Source organism: Gymnoscopelus microlampas (assembly GCF_963454915.1).
Source record: "Gymnoscopelus microlampas genome assembly, chromosome: 21".
NCBI lineage: Eukaryota > Metazoa > Chordata > Actinopteri > Myctophiformes > Myctophidae > Gymnoscopelus > Gymnoscopelus microlampas.
This window is the reverse complement of record NC_139958.1, coordinates 10263244-10278903: the sequence shown is the minus strand read 5'-3', so window position 1 is coordinate 10278903 and position 15660 is coordinate 10263244. Positions and strand designations below refer to the sequence as shown.

The 15660-nt window shown below is 41.8% G+C and overlaps 2 protein-coding genes across 2 annotated transcripts; both read left to right on the top strand.

Moving 5' to 3' along the window:
* Window positions 1-323: 323 nt before the first annotated feature.
* Window positions 324-1154, top strand: LOC311037794 (Y-box-binding protein 1-like; the record flags this gene model as incomplete). Its single annotated transcript, XM_084047084.1, has 1 exon — window positions 324-1154. One exon carries the CDS (start codon window positions 324-326, stop codon window positions 1152-1154), a length of 831 nt encoding a protein of 276 aa, XP_083903210.1.
* A 2318-nt stretch (window positions 1155-3472) lies between these two features.
* LOC311037793 (phospholipase A2, minor isoenzyme-like) lies at window positions 3473-8815 on the top strand (the record flags this gene model as incomplete). Its single annotated transcript, XM_084047083.1, has 4 exons — window positions 3473-3533; window positions 5165-5312; window positions 7140-7273; window positions 8697-8815. 4 exons carry the CDS (start codon window positions 3473-3475, stop codon window positions 8813-8815), a joined length of 462 nt encoding a protein of 153 aa, XP_083903209.1.
* Window positions 8816-15660: the final 6845 nt, after the last annotated feature.

Below are 15660 nucleotides of genomic sequence, written 5' to 3'. Positions count from 1 at the left end.
CATTTTGCTTCGCGTCTTGTTCTGGATGGAAAACTATCTCTTGCCACCAGAGGCACATCTGTGTACGCAGATACGAACGCCTGAAATTGGTATTGTTTACCTGGCAACTCTTTGTGTTAATGTGTGACGTGTGACCAGCCTATAAGTCATTGCAGGTTCTTCGGCTTGCTTTAGACTTCAAGAGCGAGCCATAAGATCACTTGTCCAGTTTTCCGTCTAACACAGAGGTTACCATCTAACTCCTAGGCTTCCACCCAACACCGGAAATATACCAACCAGAGTCTCCTCGCCCACATAGCTTTTATTTATTTACACCAGCAAGCATGAGCAGCGAGGCCAACGCACAACAACCACCGCACCCTGCTGCCGATGCGGAGAGCCTATCCGGGCCGTCCGCTTCCCTGGGCGATGGGAATGTCATCTCAACCAAAGTTTTGGGTACAGTGAAATGGTTTAATGTCAGCCACGGGTACGGTTTCATCAACAGGAACGACACGAAAGAGGACGTTTTCGTATACCAAACGGCCATAAAAAAGAACAACCCGAGGAAGTACCTTCGCAGCGTCGGAGAGGGAGAAACTGTGGAATTTGACGTGGTCGACGGGGAGAAGGGACAAGAGGCGGCCAATGTCACCGGCCCGGGAGGTACCGCCGTCCAAGGGAGCAGGTACGCCGCCGATAGGAATACAGCGATAGGCTACAGACGCTACCCGGCCGGCAGGAGGGCTCCACAAGGCTCCGGAGACGGTCCGGACAACTTCCAAAGCGACAGCGAGGCTGCTGAGAGCGCCCCAGAGGGAGAGATGCAACAACAACAACAACAACAGTGCCAACCCATTTACACCAACGGACCACGAGGAGAGATGACTGAAGGCTGTGAAGGTGACGAGAATCAGGGAGGTCCTCCAGACCACCAGAGCAACAAATCGACGAGGCAGAACAACTACAAAGGCTTCAGACCAAACAAAGAGAAACTGATGGGTGGTGGTGGTGGTGAGGGTGGCCTAAACCAAGAGCCCCAGTACCAGCGCCGCCACTTAAACTCTCGCCACAGACGTGGAAATAAGCCCGGCCACCAGGCCAGGGAGACCAAGACGGGAGGAGGCGACCCATTTGTTGTGTCAGCTCTCGGGGCAACAGCAGAGCATGGATGAGCAGTGTTGTGTTCATAGTATGCTTGTATGCACAACTGACACTGGTTATAGCATCCAGCAGCCGCACAGAGGCGTTGTAGAGTGGTGAAGCAAGGAGAGGGAGAGAAGACCGGTTCCCTGAATACCTTCACTGTGTTTAATCGTTGCACTAACACAGTGGTTCTCAAACGTTTTCGTGCCTAGGACCCCCAAAATGATTTAAAAAAAGATATGATTTGGCCACGGACCCCCATCTCAAAATATTTTGTTCCATGGACCCCCAGAAGCAAAGATTTGAGTTTCAAAGGTAAGATTTAAAAATATCTATATTCAAAGATTTGCACAAATGTACAGGGGGTCCAAAAGGACTCTTATGGGTCTGTAAACCAGTTGGAGTCTCAAGCCCATGCAGTCCACTCCAATGATGCAACAAAACTGTTGCAACGTTGCAAATTGGACCTGAAACTTGCAACAAACAGTACAATGATGACTACATTGTTATACAAGTTACCAGGGGCAAAAAAAAACATTGTATCAAAAATGGTGGTCCGTGCGTGGCCTAATGCATATCAAACTGGGGGTCCTTGAAATGAAAGTGGTTGAGAATCACTGACCTAGAATCCTGTCTGTCTGTCCAGTAGCCTGGTAAACCATCCCGGTCGTGTGAATTCACATTATCATGTGCAGAAGACGCACGATAATGTGAATTCACATGATCAGAGCTAAAGGGTAAGGCAGGCACTGGCGGAAATAGGGGCCGGGGGAAGAAGGCCTCAACGTGGCCACATCAGGGAACCGTAGCAGGCCCGCTAGCAGTGTTGCCAGATTCTGTGAGAAAAACAAGCAACCAGGTCTAGGAAAACCAGTCCAAAAGAAGCGACTATGGGCCACATGAGCACTTTAACATATACATCAGCTATTTGAAAATAGCAGATCTACAAGCTCACAACGTGTAGCGATGCGACGCGTTGTGAGCTTATAGATCGGCTATTTTCAAATAAAATCTTGCGGGGAAATTATAATAAGCAGATCTGGCAACCCTGCCCGCCAGACACAGAACAACAGGTGCTTAACCTATCAAATAAAACACTGTCGGACACATGCATTTCATTTTGTATATATATATATATATACTTTTATTGCAGTTACTTCATGTTGCAGTATGTCTTCTTGCAATTGTTTCGTTTTTCCTTTTTTTTCTTTTTTTTTTTATATACACCCAGGGTTACAGACTATATTAAGATGCAGTTATCAAAACAAACAAAAAAAACATAATTACACAAATCTAAGTCTAACATGAGTCTCTTCATCCGTATTCATTCATATTCATTGACTGTCACGAAGAAAAATAAACAAAACAAGATATGCAATAATAAATAATGCGAAATTATAATGCTAGTGATATTGATAATGTTAAATAAGACAATAAATAAAAAATACAAAAGAAAAATAAGGGGGGGGGGGTATGTGTGTCCTCTATGTTGCGAACATTTAGTTGTCTCTATTTTCATGTCAGTTCCTAAGATCTGACTACCTTTTTCCTCAGAGGTTTTATTGGTTTGAATTTGGAATGGTTTGGAGACCACAGCCCGAGCTCCCGCCATGGAATCAATGCTGGGTCTCATCCATCATCCCATCATCATGCTTTAGGGCTGCAATTATAAGGATTCTATATAAGTATTTATCTATTTCTTGCGTTAGCTCTAATGGTGATTTTCCCAGAATAATGTTTTTTTTTTCTTCAAATTAAAGATCTTCGTAATTTCTGCTATAATTGACTGCCAAAATGATTTGAAAATGAGGGCAAAAGAAGAACATTTGCGAGTGGTTTGCCCTTATCTCGCCACATTTTCAAAAAGTGTGCCTTATTTGCCCCCCCCTTCAAGGCACATGTTTACGTTTGGTCACTAAGTCACAACTTACCTTTTGGGGAGTGAGACGTGCGCAAGCTTGGTGCCGATTGTTCCAGCGTTTTGTAAGATTAGCTGAGGATGCAGGCACACATAGACAGGCACAGGGGTGAAAACATAATCTCTCACTCCACCTTCGGCTGGCGGAGATAGTACATTATGAAGAAAGCTAAATGTAATTTGTTTTTAGCCTATCTGTCAATTTCATTATTCACATATGTACCATCCGTCTGTCCATCCTTCTGTCCATCCTTCTGTCTGTCAGTGAGTCCAATAGCTAATCAAACTATTGGGCCGATGCCATATTTCTCGCGCATGCTGCTCTGCTTATAAGGCCACTAATCTCAAAAGAGCCTGACTAGAGCTGGATAATACAAGGGCAATGACGAATGGCAGGTGATCATTTGTTTATCAAAATCCCCTTTTCCCATGGCACTGGCCAGCAAGGCCACAATGTGCATTCAATGCCAAGTTCACATTCTGTTCACAGGTGAGTCACTAACAAACTGCACTAACAAACTCCATATCACAACTGATGTTCACCCAGGTGAAATGATGTGTCACAGATCACAGTGTTCCTACTGCGGTGGAACATTAAATACATGCAACAAGTCGTGAGGTAATTTAGACCGTGGGATCTATCATCTGGTTTTAGCTGGCTTGTGCCCCTGTGAGAGTGCTTGCCTGCGTGACCATGTGTGACAGAGAAGTCCCACACAGTAAAATCCTCAGTGTTCATTTTGTCCATTTGTTTCTCTGACAAGGACCCAAGGAATCTGCAAATGGTCTTCGACAACCTCCCAAATCTTTCAATCTTTCAAGCTTACCCTCACAACGTGTCTGATGCGATACGTTGTGAGCTGGAAAATCATGAACATTTTTTAATATTTTGTAACATTTTCATTATTCAAATCTTGTATGTGTATGGGGTACCCGGGCACAAAATATTTTCAGATGGGTGTCCGTGGCCCAATACATAATACATAATTTTGGGTGGGGGGGGGGGGGGGGGGGGGGGCCTTGACACGAAAAAGTTTGAGAACCACTGCCCTAAAACACCCTGGCCAACACTCCACACGTCTTAGAGACTCTTATCCTTCCTGGATGCTGTGGACACACACAGGCGAAAGAGTTAAATCAACACTCTGGATTTCACTGTGTGCTGTGTTTTAGGGGGCAGGTACCAAGGCGTCACACCTGACTTATAAAAGGAAGCACCTCCCAGGGTTAGAAGAGCTCCATCTCCGGCTGACCGTCTGCACACTCACAACATGAAGACCCTCCAGTGCCTGTTTCTTGCGACTTTAGCCCTCTCTGTTGGTGAGTAGCACTTTACACATGTTGTTGATCATGACTACAAGCCTGGTGGTCATATGAACTATTTTACACGTTCTTTTTCGAAGGTTTTCACAATTTGTCAAAATCAATGCCGACGCATTGTGTGCGCTTATAGATTGGCTATTTTTAAACAGCCGAAGTATAAAATAGGGCTTAAAGGAGGAGTTCCTAAGCCAATAATTTGATGCCCGGGTGTATTTCCGGTAGGAGACAAAAATAATCTACTTTGTGTCTCCTACCGGATACATTAGCCGGTAGGAGACAGGAATCAAATTATTAGCTTAGGAATGCGACAAAAACACAAATAAATCCATGGATTCAAGGTTTCATGGGGTGTGCAATTGATAGAAAATAAGTCATTTTTTGGGTGAACTCCTCCTTTAATTGGTTAATGTGTATGATAAGTATTGATAATCTAAATCTGAAAAGTGACTTGTAAAGTGCAATATTCGCCTCTGAGATGTAGAGGAGTAGAAGTATCAAGTATTGAAAAATATAAATGATTGGTGTATTACTCAAATACAAGTAAAAGTTGCTAAGAAATACTTACCTATTCAAAAGTAATATATTGTATAAAATTGTGTTTCAGATTCAACTTTTTTTGTTGACGTTTACTGTTCTTTTTCCCTCATAGCCTCTTTGCCAAAAAATGGTTAGAGTTAAAAACGGTCTGCGTGTGTGTGCGTGTGTGCGTGTGTGTGTGTGTGTGTCTGCGTGCGCGCGCGCGTATGTGTATGTGTGCGTGCGTGCGTGCGTGTGTGTGTGTGTTTCGTGCTGTTCCAGCCCAGGCATTCGAGGACAGGAACCTGCTCCAGTTCAGAGCCATGATGCTGTGCGTGATGCCGGACAGCTGGCCCGTCTTTGACTACGCCGACTACGGCTGCTACTGTGGCAAGGGGGGCTCCGGGACCCCCGTGGACGAACTGGACAGGTCAGACCCCTTTCAGGGTCACAAAGTGATACATCATTGGTTCTCAAAGTTGGGGTCTGGGGACCCCCAGGGGTCCTTGGGGGGGGTACCAGGGGGTCCCCAGCTAAATTGGTTAATAAAGCACCACAATCATTTTAACCCATTTATCCATATTTTATACTTTGGCTATTAAAAAATAGCCGCGCTATGAGCTTGTAGATCTGCTATTTTTGAAAAATCTTGAAAACGTGTGCAAGTCTTTAAATCTTTTTTCGTTAAAGGCGAACATTTTTAACACAAATCTTTGCCTCTGGGGGTCCCTGGCACAACATATTTTCAGGTGGGGGTCCACGGCCACGATACATATCAATTTGGGGGTCCTTGGCACGAAACAGTTTGAGAACCACTGGCCTACATCAGTAATGTAAAAGTACCTCAAATAGAGTAAATCAGGGGTCTTCAACGTTTTCAGGCCAAGGACCCCCTAGCTGAGAGAGAGATGAAGCAGGGACCCCCTACTCTATATTGTATAAAATTGTGTTTTAGATTAAAGTTTTTTTTTTTACTTAGTCTGCTTAGTCTGAGGCGTTGAGAGCTTGTAGATCTGCTATTTTCGGCTAATGTTCCCCACAGAAAATGAATTCTAGGGTTCAAGTGGTTAATGTAAAAAAAACTAAATCCTATCACGCAAAGATTTGGCGGACCCCCTATAGTAGCTCTGAGGACCCCCTAGGGGTCCCGGGCCCCCTGTTGAAGACCGCTGGAGTAAATGTTACTACGTAGGCAACAGGTGGCCCACGGGCCAGAATTGGCATTCAAGGATGAGGCCTGCACAGAAAGGTTACAAGCATTTCTGTATGTATGCACCTGTAACATTTTATTCCACATGCATTTCTATAAGTTGTTATACCACACACATCTTTATTGCTTAACTTTTGTAACAATAATAGTTACATCATCTGTGTGAACGTTCTTGGCCAATGAACTGATTCGGATTCAGAAGTCTAAATTTTGTCTCTTTCTTTGACACGTAGCAGGTGCTGTCTGGCATTGCCAGACTCTCCACAGCTCCGCCTACTGGACAGTAGGGGAAGCTGTGGAGAGTCTGGCAATGCGAGACGATTAGTTAATGACTATTGTTGTCTCCGCCAGGCCGAAAGGCATGGCGAGAGAGTATGTTTTACCCCCCGTCCGTCCGTCCGTCCGTCCGTCCGTCCGTCCGTCCGTGTGTCCTGTCTGTGTGCTAGCAGCTAATCTCCGGCATCGTTGGCCCGCTCGCTGCGAAACTGTGCGCACACACTCCCTCGATACCAATTCAGAACCTCTGCCCCACATTTTTGGGCCTGTTATAGCGCCACCAGGAGGCCGATTTGTGCAGAACCCATTTTTTGACATTACTCCTACAGATTTTAGCCAAACGTCATGCACATTGGTACACAGTATCTCTATAGTCATGTGATCAACCCGGATCTGTCCGATTTCCCATATTCCATCCTGATTGGCTAAGGTTGGTTTCCAAAGTTTGCAGGATTGGTCTGTTTTGAACAAAATGCCTCAAATCATTAACGCAGCATGCAATTTCCGTGAAATTTCACACGCACATTCCCACTAGGCCGAGGAAGAAATGCCACGCTTTTTCACATTGGCCTGTTATAGCGCCACCAGCGGGTCTAATTTTGCAAAACACATTTTTGGAACAAAATGCCATGCACAAATCATGAATGCGGTGTCCGATTGCCGTGAAAGGCCTAAGAAGAAATGGCACCCTTTTCACATTCACATTGGCCTATTATAGCTCCGAGGAGCACTTTTTCTAGTTACATATTTGTCTCTTTGGTTGAAATGTAGGTGCTGTCAGGTACATGACTCTTGTTACACTGAAGCTCTGCAGCATGATGAGTGCTGGTACATCCTAGACAACCCTTACATCGCACACTACTTCTGGAGCTGTGACCACGCCGCTAGGAAGGCAACCTGTCAAAGTAAGTACACTAGAACTGGTCCCTATTTATCTGACACATTCTTGCCGTAAAGAAATCATCAAAAAAACACATCTGTATAAAACGTTTAGTTCAGTTACTTCATTCAGATTGGAGTCCCATTGCAAAGTACGTCTTGTTTCGGCGATTCTCAACTTGTGGGCCCGGGGCCCACTGGTGGGCCACAAAGATATTGCAAGCGAGCCCCCAAATAATTGGCAAACGCTAAAATTGTATTGATAATATAATAACATTAATATAAAAAAGAATGTAACAAAATGGCATATTTTGTTCTTGAAAATCTTGAAAAATGTGTTTTCATTTTTCAACACAGTTGATTGATTGACCATTAAAATAAACATGCTCTGAAAATGCTCGCGGCCCACCCACCTGATCTGACCACTTAACACGACAGCCGTGTTAAAGGGATAGTTCACCCAAAAGATGACGTATTTTCTATCAATTAGGCCTACTCACCCCATTTTTAACACAAGTCTTTGCTTCTGGGGGTCCCTGGCACAACATATGTTCAGATGGGGGTCCGCGGCCAGATATTTATCAATTTGGGGGTCCTTGACATGAATAGGATTGAGAACCACTGGACTAGACGATATACTCAGTGACATAATACTACTTTTGAAATCCATGTCCTCTGTCGACCCCATGCAGCGTATCGCTCTGCAGTGTATTTATAATTCCTTATCTCTGACAAACTGCCTCCCGGAAAGGTCATGGAGGGTAAACTATAACCACTGTTTAAAGTCTGGGCCTGCATGTCTCATACTGTGAAATATATAGTTTACCTGTCTGTTTGAGCAACTGTTTAACCCATTAAAAAAAAAAAAAAAATAGCAGATGTACAAGCTCATAGTGCGGCACCGAGTGCCGCGCTATGAGCTTGTAGATCTGCTAAAAAAACAATCGTGAAAATGTGTGCAAATATATATATATATATATATCTCTGCTTCTGGGGGGTCCCTGGAACAACATAGTTTGAGATGGGGGTCCGCGGCCAAATACATATCATTTTGGGGGCCCTTGACATGAAAAAGTTTGAGAACCACTGATTATAACAACAACATTTTTTTTTGCTGTTTAAAAACATATATATATTCAAAGATTTGCAAAAAATGTCATGGTTAAAAAAAAAATGAAGATCTACAAGCTTGTAGAGCGGACTCGTGCCGGGCTATGAGCTTTTATATCTGATATTTTTGAATAGCCAAAAGTATAAAATAATTAAAAAGTAATTTGTTAAAAATGTAAAATGACACAATATGCGTTCCCGGTCTTAATGGGTTAAGTGATATTGTTTTGGTTAGAAGGGGCTATAAGTGATATATACATGTATGTACAGTACATGTATATTATTGACCACAGTTCTATTCTTTGAATTAACAGAGGATTTTAACTTTCCCATCCTCAGGCAGGAACGACGTCTGTGCGATGTTCATCTGCGAGTGTGACAGGAAGTCTGCAGAGTGCTTCGGCAGGAACACCTGGAACCCGGACCATGAACACCTGCCCAGCGACCAGTGTGTATGAACACAGGACCACAGTTTGGAGTTTTGTTTCCAAATGAAATGTGGAAACCTATTGTGTGACACCTATTTACTCTTACTAGATGATGGTAGAGCTGTCATGAAAATAAAATTCATTTTGGAACCAAAAAGCCCCAGTACACGATAAGTAATTATTATTTATCTGCAAGTATGAGACTACATGTGCAAAAGTACATTTTACTGTGTGAGACTGGAATATTCCTCCTTCTACTGGTTGAGGAATTTCAAGTGGGAGTTTGTTTGTCTAATAAAACCCATTTGAAGGCGAGCTTTAGACCATTTAGACCGGGAAAGAATCTGTGTCATTTTTAGATTTCTTTGGCTGTTGAAAAATACGTACACGTGAACATCACCTAACAACTGGCACACAGGACAGACAGGACATCAGGCTTACGCCATCATAAAAGTCAAGTGAACATGAATAACAACAACACTCTCAAGGAGTTGACTTATACTATTTAGAGGCGCCTCTGCTACTCTAAACAATGGTGAAAAAGATGCATGAATGAAACATACATGGACCCTGACGAGGAAATCCTTGCTTATAATTTATGGACTCCAGTTTTTAAGTCTATGTCTATGTCTTGTTTATGTATGTTTACTGTGTTTTAGAGTTTTATATTATCCGCACTAATGTAAATTGCCCAGTTTTCGACACATTAATAAACTTGACCTTGACCTTGAAGTCTAGCGGAATTGAAACTCTCAAAAGATCAGATAAACCTTGACTCAGATGCGATATAAAATGGCAATAGAAAGATGTATTTACAGCGCTCTAACATTCATACATCAGACATGTTGTTCCAGTTATTAAGGCTCAAAGATAGACTGACTTGCTCCCTGACGGCCAGCTTAAATTGGCAAGTAAAACAGTAATACTTTGGATCTTTTCTCCTGAGCTTGTTAGTGCTAAAACAAACATATCTCCCCTGCACAGCCACAAAACAAAAGGGCCACTGACTTGTTGTTAACTGTGACCTGCCGACCTGAACTCCCTTTTCCGGCCTTATCAGCAGCTGGTGTTTTAGGCCCATGTTCTCAGCTCTCAAACTCAAGCTGGCAACACAGACCAATCAATGCTAAGCAATATAATAAAATAATATAAATTTGCCTCATCAACCAAAACCTTTTTTTGAGATCAACATCCGTTATCAAAAGTACACACATGTTCACAGTGCAGATCAAGAGGGAGCCTAGGAAGCTGAGACCATGTTTTTAACAAAAAAAAGGGTCCGTCTCTCCAGCTCTTTAATAAATAGAAAATACATTTTCAGGCGGGTTGCCAATTTCAGCCTATCAGGAGCTATTTGATTTAGTTTAGTCATAGTCTTTTGAATAAAATGTCATTTAGTTTTAGTCATATTTTAGTCACCTGAAAAGTTTGTTTTAGTCTAGTTTTAGTCGACTAAATATCATAAGATTTTAGTCGACCGAATGTACAGTTGATTTTGTTAGGCCACGTCGTAATGGCTGATTTTACACTTGGTCTACAAGCTCACGATGCGTCCCAGCACGACACGTTGTGAGCTTGTAGATCTTCTATTTTCAGAGCGCAAACACCCGAGCGCAACCAGACGTAAAGTGACTTGTCTCTTAGTTCTACTGGATCTCTTTTCCACTTGTCCCTCCCTAACATTTTAGTCACATTTTTATTTTTTGACTAAATTGACAATACATTTAGTCTTAGTCATCAAAGCTTAGTTTTTATTTCGTTTTTGTCAGTGAAAACTGTTGATTTAATCGACTATAATCTTATGACATTTAGTCGACTAAAACTAGACAAAAACGAAAACATTTCACATGACAGAAATATGACTAAAACTAAATGGAAATGTATTCAAAAGACTATGACTAAAACTAAATCAAAATGTGCTGTCAAAATCAACACTGAACCAAAGGCTGCCCCGAAACTCTTCACTTTAACATGTCACCGTAGCAAGTTCAACATTTCCCAAACAGGGTGTACCAAGACAGAACATGAGCGGGTTCAACAATTCAAGCAGGGTGCATGTCCCCAAACTTTTGGACACCACAGTTAGACCAAACATTCCCCGAGCACCGTCTCCATGGACAGCGTGTAACACCACGGGCAGCATGTCACACACACTGCCAAAGCACACAGCGGCTGACAGCTCTTAAATAGCAGGAGGCCTTCTCCCTGATTGGCCCAGCTCTTGAAAGGACTCCGCCACAGGCAGGTCTCCTCCTCCCCCATGTAGGACCCGAGCTGAATGAGTAAGTCAGTGCAGTGGCCAGTGGGACTACCAAGCACTGTGCAATAAATATAAAAAATACAACCCTCACAAATCCACATAATATGTAACACACGGATTGAAGCAGGTCGTGCATCGGTTGTTCTCCTTTGAGCTGACAACATGGCCAACCTCAGAATCCTGCTCGCCCTCATCGGTAAGTAGACTCTTAGACTGGGTCATATTTTATCCCCTATAGCAGTGGTTCTCAAAGTGGATTTCAGGGACTCTCTGGGTGCCTTTAGGGGGGTCTAAATTCACCCTTACAAGTATGTAACTCAGACAGTGTACTCGGGTCCATTTGGTCCCATTTGTACCCTGTCTGAGTTAAGGGGAGACCTTGAAATGTAAAAGTTTGAGAACCACTGCCCTATAGGTTGAATTAAAATTCCATTATGTTTATTAATCCGGGAAAAGCATCTGTGTCGTTTTAGATTTTAACCTCTTTAACCGTTATTTTACATTTTGGCAAATAATTGGAGATATGCATGCTCATAGCGTGTCACTTCATGCTGCGCTATGAGCTTGTAGATCTGCTATTTTTTTTAAATCGTGAAACATTTTGAAAATCTTGGTCCCTGGAACAAATGTCTTTATCTTGAGGCTCGTGATCTCCCTATTGATTGATCTAAAAATGTTTCATGTTAGTGTATTTATGTAATATTTGACACTGTTGTGTATGTTTCAGTGCTGGCTGCTGTAAGCTGGGAGGTGCACAGTGAATCTAGTAAGTACACTTCTGAAAACTGGACATTAATGCAAATTGTATTTATTCAAACTTAGCTTGGACACTGCATGACCCCATGAAATCACTTTCAGTTAGTAATGTGAATAAATAATTCTTATATACAGTACGTAGATGTTGAAAATTGTCCATTGTTATAAAAGAATACTTGTGGAATTCTAATAAATGTGTGTGTGTGTGTGTGTGTGTGTATATGTTGTGTGTGTGTCCAATAGTAACTGTGTGTGCTCGCACGCATCTCATGTTTGTGTATTGCGGTAAGTAAGAAACTCTGTATTGTCAGCTTGAAGATATTGACTATAAGGCCTTGACTTATGGATGCTTTTCTATAAAGACATTTTTGACCACCGTAAAAATAAATACAACAAAATACACAATCTTAGCTTAAATGCTGATCTCAGTACACACATTAATTCAGAAACAAATCTAACACAGCCTGTGTGGTGAAACCATGGCTCTTAAGTTAAAACCATCAGTAAGGTGAATGGCAGAACCAAATCCTTAACCAGAAAAGCGCAGTTTCTGGACTCGGCTAGTCTTCGCTTATTTACAAACTCAGTGGTTCTATGTTGTTTCGACTATGCTATTGGCTCATGGTACGGTGGCCTAACCAAAGCCCTAAAAGAGAAGCTACAGGTTTCTCAAAATGGTGCATAACATCTACATAAACAGCGCCCCTGTGTACCTCTGTAAGCTTTTTCAGAAGCTTAGCGAAGCCCATTCAAAACGCTCATTTAGATTTGTAGGAGCAGTTAACTGGAACTCGCTACCCCTGACTATAAAGAGCACCAGCAGCCATCTCCTTTTTAAGATAAGGGTCAAATCATGGCTTTTAGAACATGTTGCAGAATAGTAGGGTCACTTATGTTAGCAATGCGATTATCTGTATTTATGATGTAGGTAGTGTAGCTATTGAATTGATTGTTTTATTAGTGTGGTTGCCCGAATAGGGCAACCACACTTTTAGCTCCTCCTCCCACGTATTTTATCCAAATTTCAAAAATCGGTACACATGATCTCTGGACCCATGCAATAAACATATCCAAACGGCATTTTGATAGTCCTTACCGTTCATCCGTAATTGACTTCCAAAGTTATTGGGAGGGGCCCGTTTTACAAAGAATGCCAAAAATCACGAACGAAACGTCCCGTCAATCCCAAATTTGAATCACATGTCGAGGGTGGTTTACTTAACGAATCCCTAAAAGCATTTCCACTTTGATCCATAGGAGGCGCCACAAATGCGCAAAATGTAACCGTTTGATGCAAAAACATGATTTTTGGGGGGATCAGTTCTCTCAAAAAGAAAAGCAAGTGATCTCATGTCATTGGCCCGCTACATTTGTGGGAGGGGCCTGTTTCTTTAGTGGGAGGTGCCTATTTCCTCAAATCAAAACGGCAGGTGTCACGAACGCGGGATCCGATCGGCACCGAATTCGAATCGCACGTCGCGCGGCCTCCGACGGTATTCCTCCAGGCGTATTCCTCGAGTCTCGGCGGCCGCGACCGGCGTCGGCACAACCACACTTTGCAATTTCCCAGAATTGCGACGCGTCTAGTTTATTACTTTACTGTCTACGTGTATGTATTTTGTTGCAATGTTGTTTGTCTCAGACAAGGACCACAATGAAAATAAGTTGCAATACTTTTATGTGACGTTTCTCCGATGAACATAATGTAGCGTTTTTTTCCTGTATAACGTCTAATACAATCAAATCAAATCAACACAGAAACAGCCATTATTGTTGTTGTTGCATGTGCATGCTCATTATGAAGAGCAATAGGCCTAATGGGTATAAACAAAATGAAGTGTTTTAGTGACTTTAAATAGTGTTGCGTGTGGAAGAGAGGCATAAATATATTTGCAAAATATCCATGCTTGTGCGGACAGGGACTTATTTAAGATATTTAATCTGAAGCGATTGATGGGATGTTTGTTTTACTAACTGGTTCTTCTCTGCAGAACCGATGACGTCTAAAATCGTCATCACATCAGTCATGTATGGATACCGGAGGGACCGTGAATTCATGTGGGACACGTACGGCACTAACTGTGGACGTAAAGTTTCAGATTGGATTACGCATCTGTAAGAAAACACGCACGCACGCACGCACGCACGCACGCACGCACGCACGCACGCACGCACACGCACACACACACACACACACACAAGTACTGTACTTAAGTAAAACATTTTGGTACTTTTACTTTACTGGAGTATTTCCAAATGTCAGTACTTTTACTTCTACTCCACTACATCTCAGAGGCAAATATTATACTTTTACTCCACTACAATTATTTGACAACTTAGATTTTGATTTTGATTATTATTACAAAACAATAACCACTTCAGCCCTATATATATTTCGGCGATTTGAAAATAGCAGATCACAATGATAGATAGATTTGAAAACGTGATTTGAAAACGTGAAATTATGACTTTCTTCATAATGAATACTTTCTACTTTTGGTACTTTAAATACATTTTGATACCAAAGACTTTTGTACTTTTACTCAAGTACATTTTGAATTCTGGACTTTTACTCGTAACAGAGTATTTCTACATTGCAGTATTGATACATTGATACTTTTACTTATGCAAAAGATTTGAGTACTTTTTCCACCACTGACACACGCACGCACGCACAGAATATGTTCTAACTTCTCTCTCCTCCCTGTTAGCTGTAACGGGAAATTGGCTGTAACCGGAAACTGCAAGATATCACAGAGAAGGTTGTGGCGCCTGGTGAGGCTGGATGCCCGATGCAGTCAATGGGATTGGTGCATCAAGGCGGACTGGCAGTGCATTCAACGGGGGACCACGTAGAAGACACGGCTGATCTGCCTAGTGACTGATGAGTGAGCCTTTATTTTACATATTTGTTTATTTCATCAGTGGTGGAAAAAGTACTCAAACGTTTTACTTAAGTAAAAGTATCAATACTGCAATGTAGAAGTACTCTGTTACAGGTGAAAGTCCGGAATTAAACATTTACTTGAGTAAAAGTACAAAAGTATTGGTATCAAAATGTAATTAAAGTACCAAAAGTAGAAATACTAAAATGTTTGAAAATAGACCATCTACAAGCTCACAACACGCTTGTAGATCACTTCTAAGGCATTTGATGTATTATTATTTGAAACTGTCCAGCATAGAGAGATTTGTGAAACTTTAGAAACTAAAAAAGAGACTGAAAAGGAAAAAACAAAGAAACTCTATTACGATGAGCAATATGCCAGTATATCACAGTATGCTCCCTTCAATAACAGCAATAGCTGTCCAATAATTGACATAAAGTCATGAGTGAGTCAATTATTTGTCCTTTGGTGTGTAATAATGTGTTTACTGTATGTGCTTCTTACACAGGTCCTTGAGTAAAACACTCGGAGGAATCACCCAGAATATGAGGAATCACCCAGAATATCGTCATTAATAATGCAAGACAATGCTTCTTCATCATTTTGGTTGATTGAGGCCTACGTGTGACCCTCAATTAAAAGCCATATGGTATGCAACCTGTTGTCATTGTTTTTCATGGTGAACAGGCTGGAAAATGTCTGATTTCAGAACATATAATGTATTTTTTCCCCCTTCTTTTTTACTAAAGCCATTGATACAAGCCATTCCAAATTGATTCAATCTAGTTCAGGTTATTTGTATACTAATATAACATGTGTTACATGCAGAATACTATTTGTGGCAACAGTGTCAGTGTGTCACAAAAAAAGTGGAGAGTGGTCTCAGTGGTGGAAAAAGTACTCACATTTATTACTTAAGAAAAAAAGTAACAATACTGCAATATAGAAACACTCTGTTACAAGTAAAATTC